This window comes from Sander vitreus, unplaced genomic scaffold, assembly GCF_031162955.1.
Source record: "Sander vitreus isolate 19-12246 unplaced genomic scaffold, sanVit1 ctg416_0, whole genome shotgun sequence".
In the NCBI taxonomy this organism is placed as follows: Eukaryota; Metazoa; Chordata; class Actinopteri; order Perciformes; family Percidae; genus Sander; species Sander vitreus.
Genome location: NW_027595538.1, coordinates 40,465 through 59,896, shown reverse-complemented (window position 1 = coordinate 59,896; position 19,432 = coordinate 40,465). Strand labels below are relative to the sequence as shown.

At 41.7% G+C, this 19,432-nt stretch overlaps 1 protein-coding gene and 1 long non-coding RNA gene across 3 annotated transcripts; one reads left to right on the top strand and one right to left on the bottom strand.

Moving 5' to 3' along the window:
• The first annotated feature begins 3,869 nt into the window (after positions 1–3,869).
• On the top strand, positions 3,870–17,328 carry LOC144514028 (uncharacterized). 2 transcript variants are annotated; one of them, XM_078245217.1, is made up of 4 exons: positions 3,870–4,109; positions 4,437–4,532; positions 9,669–9,764; positions 14,905–17,328. In XM_078245217.1, exons 1-4 carry the CDS (start codon positions 4,043–4,045, stop codon positions 15,027–15,029), a joined length of 384 nt encoding a protein of 127 aa, XP_078101343.1. In that variant the 5' UTR covers positions 3,870–4,042; the 3' UTR covers positions 15,030–17,328. The 2 variants fall into 2 exon arrangements, with proteins under 2 accessions (XP_078101343.1, XP_078101344.1); XM_078245218.1 differs by lacking the exon at positions 14,905–17,328 and adding an exon at positions 12,775–13,099 and having other exon boundaries at positions 3,880–4,109.
• On the bottom strand, positions 14,224–19,144 carry LOC144514029 (uncharacterized). The gene is made up of 2 exons (XR_013501242.1): positions 18,511–19,144; positions 14,224–18,073 (listed from the first exon to the last, which is right to left on the bottom strand). It is a non-coding gene; the product is annotated as an uncharacterized LOC144514029 (long non-coding RNA).
• Positions 19,145–19,432: the final 288 nt, after the last annotated feature.

Here is a 19,432-nt window from a genome sequence, read left to right as displayed (position 1 = left end):
AGGTCTGTTTTAATAGATGATAGCGTGTGTGGTGCTTGTCATGAGAGTGTGGGTGTTGTGTATCCTGTGGTTAAACAGCTCTAACAGGTCTGTGGTCGTAAGAGTTTCCTGTTTTTCATAGCAACCTTTCAGCTGAGTGTGGGTCTGCACACGCTTCACTGCAGGACACAGGACAAAACAAAGATGATATATATATATATAAACTATAAATTTGCAGATTTACATATCTTTGTATGTTATGATCACTTACAATAGATCTAAAGTAAGGGAATATGTTCATGTAAAGAGTAAAATGTTGTTGTTAAAGGTGCAATATGTAATACTGACAGCTAGTGTTAATAGTTACTGCAGTACAAATTAAAAATACTGGAGAGAGTCGTCTCCCCCGCTCCCTCCTCCCCAGACTCGAAGTTGACGGAGGTTGCCAGGCTGAGACCGCAGCATCCACAACAATGTTGCTAGACGCTCGTCTCACATAGCCAGACATTACTTCACAGCACAGCGGAGTAGCTAACGTTAGATGCTGGCTATATTGACAGTCATAAAAGCCTGTGTTCACGTGGAGCTCTGTACCCAACTGACAGACACACTTTTTCGGCTTAGAATTACAGTAGGAACTGCTTAAAACACAACAACCTCCCTGTCCTTTCCACACGCCAGACAGACACACTTCCTCAGCTTAGAATTACGATAGGAACCGCTAAAATTACCACTACCTTTATTGACTTAGAATTACGGCAACAATCGCTTCCTGATTTACAGCCCCCCTTTCTTGGCTTCAAATAACTCACCGTTGTCGGCTACTGCCGCTGAACAGGCTACACATTGTAAACAGCCGTGGCCCGCCTGACATGGTCCTCCGGTAACGTTAGCAGTTAGCAGGGTTAGCATGGCGGCGTTAGCCAGGACCAGTCGGGATCACTTTACTGGCAGTGTCTCAATTGTTTTTGCGAGTAACCAACTCGGGTACTCTAGCTATATCATTCAATGTCAGTAGCTACACAAATGTAGAAATGACATAAAATGTCCGTCCCTTGTAGCCGTGATAAATTAGACCTGAAGCTAACGCTTACCTGTTCAGGAGGAAATTAGTCGACTCGGTGTCCTTTTGGGCTCTAAGCTGTCTCCATCTTTCAAACACATCTCCAATATTTACCTGGGGTTTGTTACGTCTCTTGTCACGCAACTTTTAGAAACATGCCGTTTTTTTTAGGTCGAGTAGAATCCTACAGCTGTAGTGCGCTGGGTTTACGTGTTTACAGGTATATCTGGCAACCCGGCCTGGCTGTCAAACTGGGCAGTTGATAACAACACACAGGCCAAAACACAAACAGAAATTTCAAAAGGAGAAAATACTGGCATTAGCATTGTTGTGGATGGAAGATGGAATTTCAACTTTCCTGTTTCCTTAACATCTGATGACAAACTGTGGTCATTTTTGGATTTATTACAGTAAATATATGACATATTGGACCTTTAAGGAAACCTCAGGAGCAGCACGACTCATATTCATATAGGTGAAAAAGGTTCTGAAGACTTTGATGACTTACACAAAAGCATTTAATGAACTCTGGATCAAGGAGCATCAGGAAAAGAGTCCAGTTAAACTACATTAAAGTGTAATGTCTCCCAACTCTGAGGGTCTGTGAGTCTCTAGACCTCATTCTGACCTTTAAAATCTGATTGAGTGATCTGGGGTCTCATTTATAAAACAGTGCGTGGGATCCTTACTAAAAGTGTATGTACGCCCAAAAGCCAAAAATGGCGTAAGCCCCAAACAATTCTGATTTATAAAACAGTGTGTATGCACATCTGTAAGCAATGCTCCCTTTATAAATCACAGATTAACCACAAGTGTGCGTACATGAATCAGCCTCTTATCCCGCCCTGTACACACCCATTTTTAACCATAAATAGTCAATGCAAAGCACCTCATGAATGCTGATCAGTATATGAATGACACTGAATGGCCTGTTCTTGCACAGTGTAGGGAAACCTGATATATAGACTACCTATATTAATAATAATACCATCGAAAACGGCAGGCATTTCGGCACTCGGGGATAGCTTCGTTATACCAGAACTATATGATAAGATTTAACATATAATAATATATATTATATCCAAACAAGCCTTAGTGATAAAGTTGAAGATTATATATAATAATTATTTAAAAAAAACACTTAGCAGTCTGCCATTTCCCTCTGGAAACAGCCGGTTTCCCCCCAGAGTGGCGAGGACCTGTATTTGGACCGGGATGGCACGGTTCTGGCGCGTTGCCCTCTCTACTGGACCCATTCAGTACATAGATCCAAGAGCTCAGCTTTAGGGAATCTAAGTCAGCATATCATGGTCCCTGAAGTCTCTTTTTCTCCTGTTTCTTCCATTGGCGTAGTCCTCCTGCAGGGCCAGCAGTGCCATTATGCAGCTTTACGCATCTTGTTATTTGTACATGCTGTGACTATACAAATCACAACATGTAAATAGGAACATGTTAGCGTTATTTTGTCACTTATTCGGAGCAGTAGGCTAGTTGGAACCAATTACCTTCAGGATCCGTGCTAGGCTAAGCTACTGGTGGGTCCCGTCGGACAGAGTTACAACACGCACAGAGATGAGAAGGGTATGTATGGACTTATCTAACTCTGGGGGATACGGTGAATAAGCTAAAGTCCCAATAAGTTGGCGTGTTCCTTTAACGGCTGTATTTCTAGACTTTGACATTTGATGATATATTCACAGTATTAAAAACAGATATTTTGTTATTTACATTGTGTTCTGCAGTTATCTAATGCTAGGGTATTTGATGCTATCCTGTATTCCATGCAGTCTGGCCATCTCCTGCTCCTGTGCGCCGTAGCGGACTCTGTGACGCTGAGACGATTAAATATTAAGAATGGATTTTCATTTAAGATTTGAGTTGGATTTTACAAGGTGTTTATGGAACAATTATAACTCAGTAGAAGCGCAAATAACACTGCTGGATTAGATCTTCATGATAATGCGATGATATGGAGTGAAGAAATTCTCAAAAATATTACGAGTAATTGTTCTTCCCACATTTACTTTCTGCATTCTGACTTCAGTTCACCACCTCACCGTCTGCATCGCCCATTCCCATTGTCTCCAAAATATGCATACACATGGGTCAAAGTTTGCGTGGAGGACCGTCAAGTTTGTTTTTTATAAATCACAACCTTTGCTTGGGAAGTGGCGTACGTACATTTAAGCCCTGTTTTGTGCGTACGCCACGTTTATAAAAGAGACCCCTGGTCACTACTAGACAGCTCTAGGTGTGTGTGATTAACCTAGTGAATACTAAAGCCCATGGTCCCTGTGTGAACGGGTTATTATGTAGTAATGTGTTGAGTATTAAACAGTTGGGAGTGTAGAGGGAATTAAAAGACATTGGTAAGGAGCTTTGAGTTGTGTTAATATATTTACCATTTTGTTTAAAAAAGGGTTAGGGTTAGATACATATATAATTATTTATTAATCATTTGCTCTTAATTTCACTTAAGCCCCCGCCCCCCAAAATGTCTGTGTACGGCCCTGTTTCTTTTTGCATACAGGCTGGTTGTGTGTGAGCATGTGTTGATTAATGTCAGTTGTTAGTCTCCTACTCATCAACTAAATCATACATTAGATACTTTAAGAAAGTGCTGCCTACAGTCTGTCTGTGTGCCGACAAACGTTCGCTTGCAGGAGTCGTGTGTTATGTTACTGCTGATGAAGACCTGACATTTTCAGATTTTGCCATTTCATAATAAAAGCATTTAAATAAAAAAAATAACGGGGGGAGGGGTCTTTTGTTGTAAAGAATTTATAGGAAATGAAGCCATTTCACAGCGGCTGAGTTGAGTTTGCCAGTTTTCTCCGTAGCAAAAACAACGCTGTGTAACTCTGGCGATGCAAGACTAATAAATAACTAAAGGAGATGACGTAGGAGCAGGAATATCTGGAGTAATATCCTTCATATTGGTGAAATTGGGGACATTTTACTAAAACTAACGTTACAGTATACCGGTGGCTGCCTTTTCCAATGAACAGCGCTGCGGAGAGCTCCCAAGAGCAGCAGCACAGTAACAAACACAGACACATCAATAACAGTATGATGTCAACGACATATATCGGTTACATGCTGCCAGTCCGACATGCCGCCACTCCGACATGCGTCTATTCCGACATGCTGCTATTCCCTAACCCGAACACCTAACCCTAACCCTAATGGAAACAAAAATTGTCGGAGTGGTAGGGCGTTTGAAAACAATGGAAGTGCCGCCACTCCGACAATTAGACATCAATGTCGGAGTGGAGGTATGTCGGAATGGATGGTGGAACCCCATGTATTAACTATTATGTCATTTTCCAATACTATGGAAAATAGTATTATTGATAGTAGTAAAAGTTAAATAATCAAGTCATTTCTTTTCCAGAGAGCGATCCTGCTGCAATCTACTCTGGAGTGAGAACAGAAGACGTCTCTTACGGACAAATAGTGATCAAAGACAAGAAATCAAACAGGAAGAAAGGTACGGCTGCTCTTCTATGTCTTCATCACTAGAAACATCCATTAGAGGAGAACACAGAACAGTTCAGCTGCTCACTTTCTATCAAACAAACATAAGGAAATAATGACTTTATTTTTTAAGGACTATTTTCTTAGGGGATTAATCCTCATCAGGGGTCACATTTATAAACGTGGCGTACACACAAAACGGGGCTGAAAATGTGCGTACACCACTTCCCACACAAAGATTGTGATTTATAAAAAAAAAAGTTGACGGGAGAATGCGCGGTCCTCCACGCAAACTCTGACCCATGCGTCCGCACATTTTGGAGACAAAATAGGAATTGGCGACGCAAATGGTGACATGGTGAACTGAAGTCAGACTGCAGAAAGTAAAAGGGAATAACGATTACCTTTAATATTTTCAGGTATTGATGCCTCACGCACATTTTTTCACACCATATTATCCACGTTATCATGAAGATTAAATCCAGCAGTGGTATTTGCACTTGTACTGAGTGATAGTTGTTCTATAAACACCTCCAACTCAAATCTTAAATAATAATTTGTTCTTAATGTTTAATCAGCGCTGTCTCACCATCACATTTTCCGCTCCGGAGGGAAGGAGGAGGGGATGGCCCGACTGCATGGAATACATGATAACATTTAAATACCCTAGCATTAGATAACGGCAGAATACAGTGTAGCCTAAATAACTAAATATATGTCTTTAATACTGTGCATATATCATTAAGCCGTTCTCTCGCTCTTGCGCAATCGTTACCCTTAATGTTCTCTTTATCAGTCCGGACTTTAATACTGTTCATGATAAAAACCTGCATGAAGTTTGCCTATTACACTTTCTTTGGTCTTCAGATTGTATCTCGGGGTGGGGGATATACTACTAGTTAATGATGTGATTTTGGCAAGGTGTTAACAATCACAAATTGTTGTAAACATATAAATACTGCGGTGAACCCGTGCGTAATGCTGCATTTGACTGCTGAGGGAACTCACTACTGGACAGCTAGCTATTAAGTTAAGTACTTACTTTATTTGGGTTTTTGCTGCTTCTTCTACTTTACTAATTTAGTGTGAAGTTGGGGAGTGGAGGTTAACGACTATCAGGTGCTTTGACTGATTAGCCAGGGTGTGGCCTCCCCACCTGTAGCCAACACCAATCACCTCTTTGTATTTAATATTGGCATTTGCGTGAAGCAGCAGTCTCATCGGACGAAGACTCGGAGGACAAAGACAAAGGAGGCTAAGTAGGACGTTAAGTGGGCTTGATATCTCATATCTCACTTACACTGCTCGGTGTCTTTATCTGGAAATGTGCTGCTTCTCCATTCCTGTCCGTGTTTCCTCTACGAGATACTATGAACCACGCATTAGCTTGCAACATTTCCGCAACCCCACCTCTCTTACCTATCCCACCTGTTCCACACACACTCAACACCTTGTTGCAGGTGGCCTGTTGAACTGCCAGTCTGCCACTCACAAGACTGAGTTCATCTCTGGCTTTGCCAGCCTAAAATCTCTTGACTTCCTTGCCCTCACTGAGACCTGGATTATACCAACCGACACATCCACCCATGCTGCTCTCTCTTCCGCCCACTCTTTCACCCACTCGCCCAGACCCACTGGGAGAGGTGGAGGGACAGGCCTCCTCATTAACCCCAAGTGGAGATTTTCTCTCTACCCACTGCCACAGTTCACTCCACTCTCTTTTGAACTTCATGCTGTTACCATAACGCATCCAGTACAACTAGTCATCATTGTTATCTACCGCCCACCAGGTCCTCTGGGAGAGTTTTTGGAGGAGCTGGATGTCCTTCTTTCAAACATCCCTGAAACTGGCCCTCCACTGGTACTTCTGGGCGACTTCAACTTCCAGACAGAGAAGTCAGCTGCCTTTTTACACCTTCTCTCTTCTTTTGCCCTCTCACTCTCTCCTTCACCACCCACTCACAAAGCTGGCAACCACCTAGATCTCATATTCACCAGAAATTGCTCTACATCCAACCTCACTATTACTCCACTCCATACCTCAGACCATTTCTTCATCTCTTACTCTCTCCTACTCTCCCAAGCTCACAACCATATCTCAAGAGACACCATACCTGTCCACCGTAATATTCATTCTCCTTTTTCTCTGGCGGAATGTACTTTATCAACCCTCCCTCCATCTGACTCTTTCTTAATCAAACCTGCCACAGACACTCTCCTCTCTACTCTAGCCTCCTCTCTTGACTCTCTGCCCTCTTACTTCACGGAAGGCTTTCAAGTCCTCCCCAGCTCCATGGTTATCTGACTCAGTGCGTGCTGAAAGATCAACGATACGGGCAGCGGAAAGGAAATGGCGGAAATCTAAACACCCAGATGATCTGCTTACCTATTAGTCTCTTCTTTCCTCCGTCGCTGCCTCTATTTCTGCAGCAAAAAACGCCTTTTATCAAACCAAAATTGAATCCTCTTTCTCGAACCCCAAAAAGCTTTTTTCTATCTTCTCTAACTTTCTAGATTTCCCCCAGTCCTCCTCCTCCCTCCTCCCTCCTCCCAACCCACTTTGGCAACTACTTTGTAAAAAAGTTAGATGACATAGGCTCTTCATTCTCCACCACACCTCCTGAAATCACCTTACCATCCATCACATCCAGTACTCTTTCCTCTTTCACCCCTCTATCTCCAAATCAAATTCTTACTTTGGTTACCTCTGCCCGCCCAACCACCTGCCCCCTTGATCCTATCCCTTCTCACCTTCTCCAGTCTATTGCTCCTGACCATCTTCCTTTCCTCACCCATCTCAATAACATATCCTTGTCAACTCGCTGTTTCCCCGATGCCCTCAAAGAGGCAAGAGTGACCCCGCTACTCAAAAAAACAACACTCGACTCCTCTGAGGTAAATAACTATAGACCCATCTCCCTTCTTCCATTTCTATTCAAAACTCTTGAGCGTGCCATTTATAATCAACTCTCTACCTACCTCCACCAGAACAACCTTCTTGATCCCCACCAGTCTGGCTTCAAGGCTGGCCACTCAACAGAAACTGCGCTCCTTGCTGTCACTGAGCAACTTCACACCGCTAGAAAAACCTCACTCTCTTCCGTTGTCATCCTTCCGGACCTTTCTGCTGCTTTTGACACAGTTAACCACCAGATCCTCATTTCGACACTCCAAAATCTGGGTGTCTCAGGCTCTACACTCTCTTTGCTCAAGTCTTACCTGACAGACTGAACCTACCGGGTAACTTGGAGAAGATCTACCTCAGAACCTTGCCCACTCAAAACTGGGGTTCCTCAGGGATCAGTCCTGGGTCCCCTCCTCTTTTCTCTGTACACCAACTCTCTCGGGTCTGTCATTCAGTCGCACGGCTTTCTTATCACAGCTACGCAGATGACACCCAACTAATTCTCTCCTTTCCGGAGTCTGAAACTCAAGTAGCAGCACATATCTCGGCCTGTCTAACTGACATTTCTTCTTGGATGTCCACACACCATCTGAAACTGAACCTTGACAAGACTGAGCACCTTTTCCTTCCAGGGAAGGGCTCTCCTACCCAAGACCTGACTATAACAATTGACAACATCCAGGACATGGTCAAACCATATACCCTAAACCGCCCACTTCGCTCTGCATCAGCCAAACTGCTTGCTGCCCCCTCACAGCGGGGGAGAACTAATCACTCAACGAAATCCTGACTGTTCGCTGTCCTGGCTTCCAAATGGTGGAACGAGCTCCCTATCGACATCAGGATTGCCGAAAACCTACCTACCTATCTTCCCCCGAAGGCTAAAAACACATCTCTTCCGACTACACCTCGGATAAACAAAAAAAACCTGCACTTTCATATGTCTCTTTGTAGCTTTGCTTATTTAAAGCTAATGTACTTGCACTTACTACTTGTTGTCTGGAGTTTGAACCTTCAGAGTTGAAAGCACTTAATTGTAAGTCGCTTTGGATAAAAGCGTCATGTAAAAAAATGACATGTAATGTAATGCTGGCCCTGCAGGAGGACTACGCTAATGGAAGAATCGGGAGAAAAAGAGGGCAATGGGCCGGAACTGTGCCATCCCGGTCCAAATATAGGTCCTCGCCACTGTGTGGGCAACTGGCTGTTTCCAGAGGGAAATGGCAGACTGCTGTTTTAAAAATAAATAAATAAATAAAATAAAATATATATATATATAATCTTCAACTTCATCACTAAGGCTTGTTTGGATAAATATATAGTTCTGTTAAATCTTATTATATACGTCTGGTATATCGAAGCTGTCCCCGATTGCCATAATGCCTGCCGTTTTGGACGTATTATTAATAAATGTAGTTATAGATCAGGTTTCCCTACACTGTGCAAGAACAGGCCGAATTATAATATATAATATAATTCAATTTGCAGCAATTCCTGAATGTCTGAGAAGTTTTTTGCTTTTTCTCCGCCAGTCATCATGATTCGGTGTAACAACTAACAGTGTCATTCATATACTGATCAGCATTCACAAGGTGCTTTGCATTGACTATTTATGGTTAAAAATGGGCGTGTACAGGGCGAGATAAGAGGCTGATTCACGTACGCAAACTTGTAGGTAATCTCTGATTTATAAAGGGAACATTGCTTACAGGTGTGCGTACACACGGTTTTATAAATCTGACTTTTTTTTGGCGTACACCATTTTGGGCTTTTGGGCATACGTACACTTATAGTAAGGATCCTACGCACAGTTTTATAAATGAGACCCCTGGTGCTCTAGTGAGTATTTGTGAATGAACTACAATGTGTGTTCATGGTGATGAAGAAACATGTCATCCAGTGCAACAGGGACCATCTTTACATGCACAATATTAAGTTTTTTTTTGCCCTTCTGAAAAATATATTGTTTTCCGACTAAGCTGTTTACATTGTTAATATATAAATATTCCACTAACAGCCAACACACAACCTCCTACTAAAATGACTTTATTTAACAACTTCGGGCTTTTTCACTTTGTAAACCTATAACATGCACAAAAAAGATATATAACACAAAAAGTATGCTGATTATTTAAATTCCTACTACAATCAGTAATACATTTAAAGAGCTCATATTATGCTTTTTGGCATAAGTAGTAAATATACTGTACAGTCCTGATATTAATAATTATATTTCTTTTCCAGAGAGCGATCCTGCTGCAATCTACTCCGGAGTGAAAACAGAAGACGTCTCTTATGGACAAATAGCGATCAAAGACAAGAAATCAAACAGGAAGAGAGGTACAGCTGCTCTTCTATGTCTCCATCACTAGAAACATAACAGAAGTGTATGTGTGTATGTTCATGCTGATGTCACCCAAAGCAACTCTGACTATGTTTACATGCACAGAGTATTCAGTTTCACAGAAAAAAAAATATTCCGAATAAGCTGTTGACAAATGAATGAAAATGAATATTCCACTAATATTCCTGTTTACATGCAGACGTTAAAAAACATAATGTTAAAGTGGTGGAGGACTTGTTGGAGCGTGTGAACAAAGCATCCCTCTTTCTTTCCTTTAACCAGCTTCTAGATAAGGTTGGCTCATATTCAAAAACCTGTTGATAAGTGTTCTACTTTGGCTTGGCTACAACTCTGTGTCTGTCCCTCTGCTTCGGGTTCACTCACCACTGAGTCTGACTTAATGTCCCTCCCACAACAACACTATCTGACTCTGTTATTGGGGATTATGTTGAAAGTTTCTCATTTATTAAATAATTGCTTAAAGCGTTTGAAAATAGTTTTGAAAATTTCATTTTTACCAGTTATCAGTTACATTAACTACTAATAATCCTATCGGTATCGGCCTTTAAAAACAAGTACAGTCATGCGAACAAATTAGGACACCCATGCTAAAGTTGACAAAAAAAAGGAATAAAAAAATCATCTTTAGGACATTAATCTTAATGCCTTAATTTAAAAAAATGAGGAAAAATACAATCTTTAAGGCCACCAATTTTCTTTGTGAATGAATAATGTATCGTAAATAAATAAATGTTCTTCCTTAAAATACAGGGGGCATAAGTCAGTACACTCCTATGTTAAATTCCCATAGAGGCAGGCAGACTTTTATTTTGAAAGGCCAGTTATTTCATGGATCCAGGATACTATGATCCTGATAAAGTTCCTTTGGTCCCCCCTTCATCACATACCCTTCACCATACCCCCACATCATCACATACCCTTCACCATACCCCCACATCATCAAATACCCTTCACCATATCCCCCCATCATCACATATCTTTCACCATACTCCCACATCATCACATCCCCTTCATCATACCCCCACATCATCACATACCCTTCACCATATCCCCCATCATCACATACCCTTCACCATATCCCCCCATCATCACATACCCTTCACCATATCCCCCCATCATCACATACCCTTCACCATACCCCCCCATCATCACATACCCTTCACCATACCTAGAGACTGGCATGGTTGTATTTCAGTTAGTCTAATAGCTGGTTTGATTTGCATTGAGAGATGATTTTATGGAAAGTATCCCATGCCAATCTCTAGGTATGGTGAAGGGTATGAGAGAGAGTATGGTGAAGGGTATGTGATGATGGGGGTATGGTGAAAGGGTATGTGATGATGTGGGGGTATGGTGAAGGGTATGTGATGAGTATGGTGAAGGGTTTTATTGAAATCACACACAGCAATGTTCTAAAACAGTTCTCCTATATATTTGGAGTCATGCAGTGCAAAAATAAACATAATGAACATTATAACTCATGTAAAAGGACAAACTATTTACATTTCTTCAGAAAAGGCCCAAATGTATCCCAAATCTCAAAACATTCTTCTCTGTAGAACGGTAATAGACTGGAGTGACCTATCTTGCCACTCTATAGCCTTTGTTCTGGCTCAGATTCGCTGGAGTGATCCATCTTTCCACTCCATATACTCTTTGTATGACGGACCTGCCTTCCCATTGCTTGAAAGACGTCAACAAAATCTCGCAAAGCATCATGGGATATTCAAAATGGCAGCTAGTATCGAGCTAGTGGCAAAAATGACGGAAAATTGATAAATTATGGACATCAAGTGGATAAATCTAGGATGTAAGCGTTTGGATTTATTGCTGAACAACTCCGAAAAGAGGCACAACTTCCAGGCTGGATAGAAAACCTTCTGTAAAGGCTACAAAGACAACAAAGACACCCCCGTGATGGCTAACTCTTTAGCTTTTAGTAGGAAAAATCGGCAAGTGGCTAAATTAAATCGTTATCAAATTATCTAAATATTAATCAGAGGTGCTGTTTCGTACGGTACCGTATCGTGGACGATCCCTTAGGGCTCTAAATACATGTCTGAACTAACCGCCAAAATAAAAGCAGGAAGCAGTTGATCTACCTCATTTCATTTTAATTCAGTACAGTTTTAAGTATTTTTACTTCTCTTCTACATTTTTGAGAAAAATATTGTACACTTTACTTTTACTATCCTACGTTTTACAACTTAACTACATTAATTGTACGAGTTACCTTTGAGATAAAACTTCACTGATGTTTTTTTCAAATGTATGCATATTTCCTCGACTTGTTCATGGACTATGACATTTAACCTGCGATGGTCTGTGGGCTTATGGGAAATGGTGTTCATTAAATGCTGCTAAACAGAAACATGGAAGAAACATAATTAGATTGTTTTTCAAAAAAACTACCACCCTTATCAAAATGTATGAACAACTTAGGAGCCATCCAAACGGAAACACTTTTTGGTGTAATGCATGTTTTGCGTTGTTTGGGCCGATTGTCCAAACGAATCCTGTAAATGCATTGCCTGAAAACGGAATTTTTTTAAACCTGGTCCCAGGGTGAAAAAATTCAAAAACGGCACCCTCGCGGCTTCATTTGGACGGCGAATCCACATACTTGCGTATCGATGATGTCATCACCACACTCCTTGACCTCTAGCCTTCCACCTCTTACCCCGCGACGACGTCTCATAACAACAACCCCTACATAAACATGCATGTGTCCTAATGCCCACAACCAGAGCCATGTCTTTCTTTATCACTCTGTCCACAATGACACAGCACTGTAGCATATAGCTAGCTAGCTTGTGTTTGGTTTCTTCTTCTACTGTCTTTTTGCCTCTTCTTCTCTCCATTTTTGGTGAAAAAAGATTGTTTTGGTACTTGTGGACGTGGTCTTACTGTTGAGAAACGCTGTTTGTCTGCTGATGGAGTTTGTCTATGATAGTTTCTCATAATGTTTGAACTGTTTGTGTTCAGAGCCTCCGGCAGAGCCAGAAGTCCTCTACTCCTCACTGAGGTAGACCTGAACACCAGTCCAACCAGTGGAGCCCAGCCGGCCAATCACTGGTCCCCAGAGACCCTCACACCTCGCCACATTTTTCGGTTTGATTTCTTATTAAAGCTAAATGGATTAATGCAGCAGCAAAGAGACAAACCACTTATATTTTTTTGTATGGTTGTACGGATCACAACAACAAATATCTACTGAACAGAGTCTAATGATAATAACTATTTATTGATATTTATATTGTATTTATGATATTGCTTCTGTGCAGGATCAATAAACTCTGGTGTCACTGTTTTTTTTCCTCGTGTGGTTCTGTGGGTTTCACATCTCTGACAGATGGAACATTTGTTCTGGTTGTGGCTAACAGATCCATACTTCTCTTCAGCAGAGAACAGAGAACAAACACACCGCAGACTATAAACAGCTGCACCATCAGCCAGCGGTTGGAAACTTTACACCAATCACAAACAGCTACAGAGCCGAGCGTCTGAGGTGTGATTCTGTAGTCAGTGAAGAGTCAGTCTGTAATTTTTTTAAAGTTTAAACATCACAGAAATGATCAGGTTCTGTTTTTCAGCTACATGATAACAGACAATGTTTTTATAAGCAGATATACAGGATTCTGTTCTTCCGCACCATACATATGTACAGACACATTGTAATTTCCCCTCGTGGGATTAATAAAGTATAAATTATAATTATTATTATATCCACTGTTACACTCAGACTGCTTTTAATTTTTCAAAACATACAAGCCATCAGATGGATATACATATTCTCTAACAATCGCTACATTCATTTAGTAGCATGTAGTAAGATAAGAGAGTCAGAATGGGCGGAAGGATTGTCTCAAGGTCTGTTCACACAGATAGGAAAACTCTAGGATACAAATACAATGGATGATAATGACTTTCTTCAAACTTCTCACAGAATGGAATGTGATATTATTCACAACAAGAGGATAAAGTAGCTTTGCACCTCTGTGTGTAAAGGTAGTTACAAGCTAGTTGAAGCTAGTTGCTGGCCAGTACACCCACACAGTGCATAAGGCCTTCTGAAGGGCTGTGAATGCCTCCTCTGCTTCGGCAGTCCAGAGGACATGATGTGGGGGCTCTTTTTTAATCATCTTGTGTAGAGGGGGTTCAAGGACCGCCAAGTGAGAGAGAGATACACACTGATAATATCATTTAATTGGGGTCTTATGGGGTGTTCACACCGCCCCCATTTCGCGAGAATTCAATGAGGCGAGGATACAACATCACAGGAATATTAGTGAAATATTCATTTTCATTAGCGATGTATACAGCTTAGTCAGAATGTTCTCTTTTTCAGAATAAGGGCGGCCATTTGAACATTTTGTGCAGGTAACCAGTCAGTGATGTGTTTTAACTACAATAAAGCTCAATGGCACAGAGGAAGAAGATATATCAGGTTTTAATTAACACTCAACACTTCCAGATACATTCAATGTTGTTTGGAGTCTGAACATGAGTTATTGACAAGCAGAAACATAATTTAACACCAAAATAATGCTTTAGAAAACAGACTTTAAAAACAAAAACAAAGAATAGGAATGTATATCCTGTCTCAAAGTTAAGATTTGAGGTTGGATATAAAAAGAAGAGACGGACTCAGTGGAAAAAGACACTATATTTTTTGCGTTTCATACTGACCTTTAATAAAACTAATAATTGCATACAAGATAGTGTTTTCCACTCTGCCTCTGAAACCACAGCAGCAACTTCCTCCTGTTGATTCCAGTGAACTGAGCTGACGCTGGTGAGGTTTCTCACTACAGCCTCTGCTCTATCTGGCAGTGAGGTGTTTATGTGTACCGTGTGGTAAAAAGTACAACCTTTGTGCAGCTTTGTGGTCGTCCAGTATCCTGTGTCAGAAAAATGCCCTCCAGTTATATTTGCTCTCTTTGTTCAGACCAGGTGTAAAAACATGCAGCCATGTCCATAACAAAACTATAATTCTACATTAACAATAATCATACAGCATTGATATTCTTCTTTATATTACATGTATTGCAGTAGCAACACGTCAGCAGTGGTATACCTGCAGTAATGTAATGTAATGTGTATTTTATTTTCCAGAGAGAGATCCAGCTGCAGCCTACTCAGGTGTGAGAGAAGCAGAAGATGTCAGTTACGGACAAATAGTGATCAAATCAAACAGGACCAGAGGTACAGCTGGTCTTTATTTCTCAACCTCAAACTGAGCCAGTCTTTATGCTAAGCTAAGCTAACCACTTCTTCTTGTCACTCTCAGAAAGAGAATACGAGGATAACCTAACAAATGTGATAATATAATGAACTATTCCTATAAAAAGATACAAGTACAAAAGGACAAAGCACGGACTACGTTTTGCTCCAAGTTGTTCTGACTGTACCAGGTCACCAGGTGGTCAATCTTCCACCTGTAGGCGGACTCATCCCCGCCAGAGATGAGTCCAGGTGTTTCCCCAGGTTCAGGCGCTGCTTCCTGTCAGACAGTAATCTGACTGTAATCCACGTGCAGCTGGGTCAGCTTGTCCTGTAGCAGAGCAGGGAGGAGTGTTTTGAAGGCAGAGCTAAAGTCCACAAACAGGAGAGGCCCTGGTATTGTGCATGCTGACTCACTGAAATAGCTTACTGGGACACTTGATGGGATTGAGCCATCGTTAAGGTTATCAATATCACCTGTTCTTTTCCTACTATGACAAGTCAAAATGTCTGCTGTGAAAAAGGTCCATAGAGCTGTTTGGAGCAGTTGGTGAACAGTGTTTTCCCCCCCAGCTCCAACCTTCAACCCCTCTTTATTGACGAGCAGCTGGTGACCTCCAAACTGCGCAGAGTCAACCCACACAAGGCCTCTGGCCCTGACAGGCTTAGAGGCAGGGTGCTGAAAGAATGCTCCACTCAGCTAAGTGGCATTCTCACCAGGCTGTTCCAACACCTCCTGGACTCTGGCTGTGTCCCTGACCAGTGGAGGGAATCCACCATCATTCCAATACCTAAAAAGGCACCTGCTAAGGACCTAAAGGGTTACAGACCAGTGGCACTAACATGGTGGTCTGTAACCTCCTATCAGGCATGGTGTCAGACAAGCTGGAGCCATCCCAGTTAGCAGGATGTGGTGTGGAGGATGCAAGCCTCACACATTTAGACATTGTCACTAAACACCTGGACTCAGCACATCCACACACTGGGATTTCATTCATGAACTTTTCCTCAGCTTTTAACATGGTGTGCACTGATAAACTTTTACATCATCTCTCTGATCTTCAGGTCACTGAACCTGTGGACTAAAAGTTTCCCAGATCTTTTAATGGGGTTAAATCAACCAAGCTTATTTTAAATACTGGACTCCCCCAAGGTTGTGTTTTATCCCCAATCCTCTTCTCTTTGTACACCAACAACATCTTGTGTAACAGTGAAGGTATGGCACTTTTTAAATATGCTGATGACATTGCTTTGGTTGCACACATGTCTAACATTGATGCCCTAACTCGCTACCAGCAGGTTGTAAACAATCTGTCCCAAACTTTTGTTGAGCACTCCTTGGAGCTCAACATTACAAAACCGAAGGCGCTATGCTGTGGGGGCAGAGACAAGGCATCGCCTCTGTTCCAGCCAATTAGCATCCAGGGTCAGCCAGTGGAACAAGTGCAGGTATTCCGGTACCTGGGCACAGAAATAGACACTTCCCTGTCCTTTTCACAACACACAGACGCAACATACAAAAAAGCAACGTCTCCACCTGCTCAGAAAACTCGGACGTGTTTACTTTGGTTTACCGCTCCCTCATTGAATCAGTTCTCACTTTAAATACCACTACAGTCATGCGAACAAATTAGGACACCCATGCTAAAGTTGACAAAAAAAAGGAATAAAAAAATCATCTTTAGGACATTAATCTTAATGCCTTAATTAAAAAAAAAGAGGAAAAATACAATCTTTAAGGCCACCAATTTTCTTTGTGAATGAATAATGTATCGTAAATAAATAAATGTTCTTCCTTAAAATACAGGGGGCATAAGTCAGTACATTCCTATGTTAAATTCCCATAGAGGCAGGCAGACTTTTATTTTGAAAGGCCAGTTATTTCATGGATCACTGCCAAAATAACTGGCTCCCCCCATCCCCCCCTATCTGAACTGTACAGCCGCTCAGTGATCAGGAAAGCCAACCTGATCACAGAGGACCGCTCTCACCCCGTCCATCACTCCTTCCAGCTATTACCATCAGGCAGACATTTTAGGGTACCACTGGCCCGAAAAAACATCTACAAGAAATCCTTCATCCGCTCTGCCATAGCCATACTGAACACCACAGTCAGCTGATACCTTAATACCCCTATGTCTTGTTTTTATATGTCCATATATTAAACAGCACCAAATGAACAGTCAGCTGATACCTCAACACCCCCATGTCTTGTTTTCATTTGTCCGTATGAATGTCTCTTTGTGACTGGAGCCTTGTCGAAGACAATTTTCTGTAACCCTTGTGTAACAGACAATAAAGTATTATCTTATCTTATATTTCTGTTGGAGATGGTAAGTCTTTTTGGGATGGACTTTCGGCTTTTTCACTTTGTAAACCTATAACATGCACAAAAAAGATATATAACACAATAAAGGAAAGGGAAAAAGTCCAAAAGCATAATATTAGCACTTTAATCATTTTCCCAACAAAGAGAAAATCATAACTAACTAGAGTCTTTTGGGCAGAAACATTGCAGTGCTTTCCCCTCCACAGTGAACAGATATGAACCTCTCCACGGTCCACGTGGCCCTCTGCTGGACTCAGAGTGTTCCTGCTAACTGTTCACCTTCATGCTCTTTCTTCCAACCAGCTGTCTACACTGCGCATGTGCAGCTGTCAGATAAACAACATACAAACTTCTCTGCTACAATTTGCACTTTACCTGTCGACTCGTCTAATAACTGAACATAAAACAAACATGGCAGAAAGAAAGTATATTGATCAAGCACTGAACCTAAACAATAAAACTGTTGATAAAACCTCGGCCATTCAACAGCATGTGATACGGTGCACTGTTAAGATAGTCAACACTTATTAGCTGAGAATGCAGAACCGACAGTTTCAATAACATCACACAAACTAAACAACCTGTGAACATACGGTGGAGAAGACTTACTGATCCAACCTCCAGCATTTCTGTGCAGTCTTTCATTCTGATTCAGAACTTGGTATCGGTGCCCAGTGTCTGCTGCTGAACAATCCTAGAATCTATTGGCTGCGGAGCTAGTGAGCCAAATGACTTTGAGAGAGAGAGAGAGAGAGAGAAGCTTTCTAATGCAAATCCCAGATAATTTACCAAGTAATAAATCTAATATTCATCAACAACAGAATGGACAATATTATTAAAAGACTCCAAAGCATCCAAATCTCCAATGTGATTATAACATGTTAATTACAACCAGAGTCTGGCCCTGATATTACAGAGCCACACCGAAAATCACAAAATTCTGTTTTGGTCTGAAAATAACTTGCTCTGGTTGTTTTAAAAGCAGTGGACCCAGTGTTTACCATCGTGACCCCTCTCTCTTGTTTGGTTAGGGTTTGGTTAGTTGGTTAGTAGAAACACCTAAATAAAATACTAAATAGCAACTCAAATCCCATGTCTAAAAAATAACTAAACAAGATATTAAAATATCATAAAGTACTATAAAGTAATCAAACACTCAGGTCTGTTACCCTATAGCTGACACACTGCATAAAGGAATGGTTATCACCGCGGGGTGGGGGGGTTGGGGCCACGGTCCATGTAGAGTCTAACCGGCAATTTCCTCTGGATGTGGAACAGCTGCGGAACGTCTCGGGGAAGTCGACAGAGTCATTAGGTTTCCATTAAAGTCAGTGTGTGTATTTCCACTGACTGCAGGACGTCTGCGTCCCTACTCCGTCCCAGCTCCGGTGGTCCGCAGCCCTCCGGAGCAGATACGCAGAGCTTCTATTTTTTCCGCAGCAATTCAGCACACGGCAGATAGTGCGGGACAGGAAGTCGAGCACAGAAACAAAATAAAACATCAGGTTAATTTTCAAAATAAAATACACCGTGCTCACGGCGGATCATATTTCCATGCACTACACCTTGAAAACGCAGCTCAGAGCTGTTTCCCCTCTACTCCTCTGGATGGAAACTAACTGGTGTTGGTTTTGTGGTTCTATTCTACGTTAATTCGCGAGATAATTTGGGTCCTCGTGACTACACCTGTCAGTCATGGCCGCAGCCGTGCCACAACAAATCCGGACCTGGGGGGTATTGACGGACGGCGGAGCACGCAGCAGACACCAAATCTAATGTCCAAATATCACGTAACCTGCAACAGACAATCAGACGGAGCAGAGGCAATTATGTTTTTATTGGTTTTCAGGGGACTGAGGAAGACCTGAACACCATCACACCATCCAACCAGTGGAGTCCAGCCGGCCAATCACTGGTCCCCAGAGACCCTCACACCTCAGAGCATTAATCTTATTAAAGCATAATGAGCCTCATGCTACAAAGAGAAGAACAACTCAAATTGAAAGCAAATTTGCATTCTTTAGATAACTTAAGGTAACTTTTCATAACATACAAGGCATCAGACGGCACACACACTTCCATGGATACATC

Excerpts from the sequence above, each read along its gene's own strand:
- LOC144514028 (XM_078245217.1), top strand. The coding sequence starts at position 4,043 with ATGAACAGCGCTGCGGAGAGCTCCCAAGAGCAGCAGCACAGTAACAAA. Across the intron at positions 4,110-4,436 it reads ACACAGACACATCAATAACA|AGAGCGATCCTGCTGCAATC; the intron begins GTATGATGTCAA and ends TTTCTTTTCCAG. Across the intron at positions 4,533-9,668 it reads GAAATCAAACAGGAAGAAAG|AGAGCGATCCTGCTGCAATC; the intron begins GTACGGCTGCTC and ends TTTCTTTTCCAG.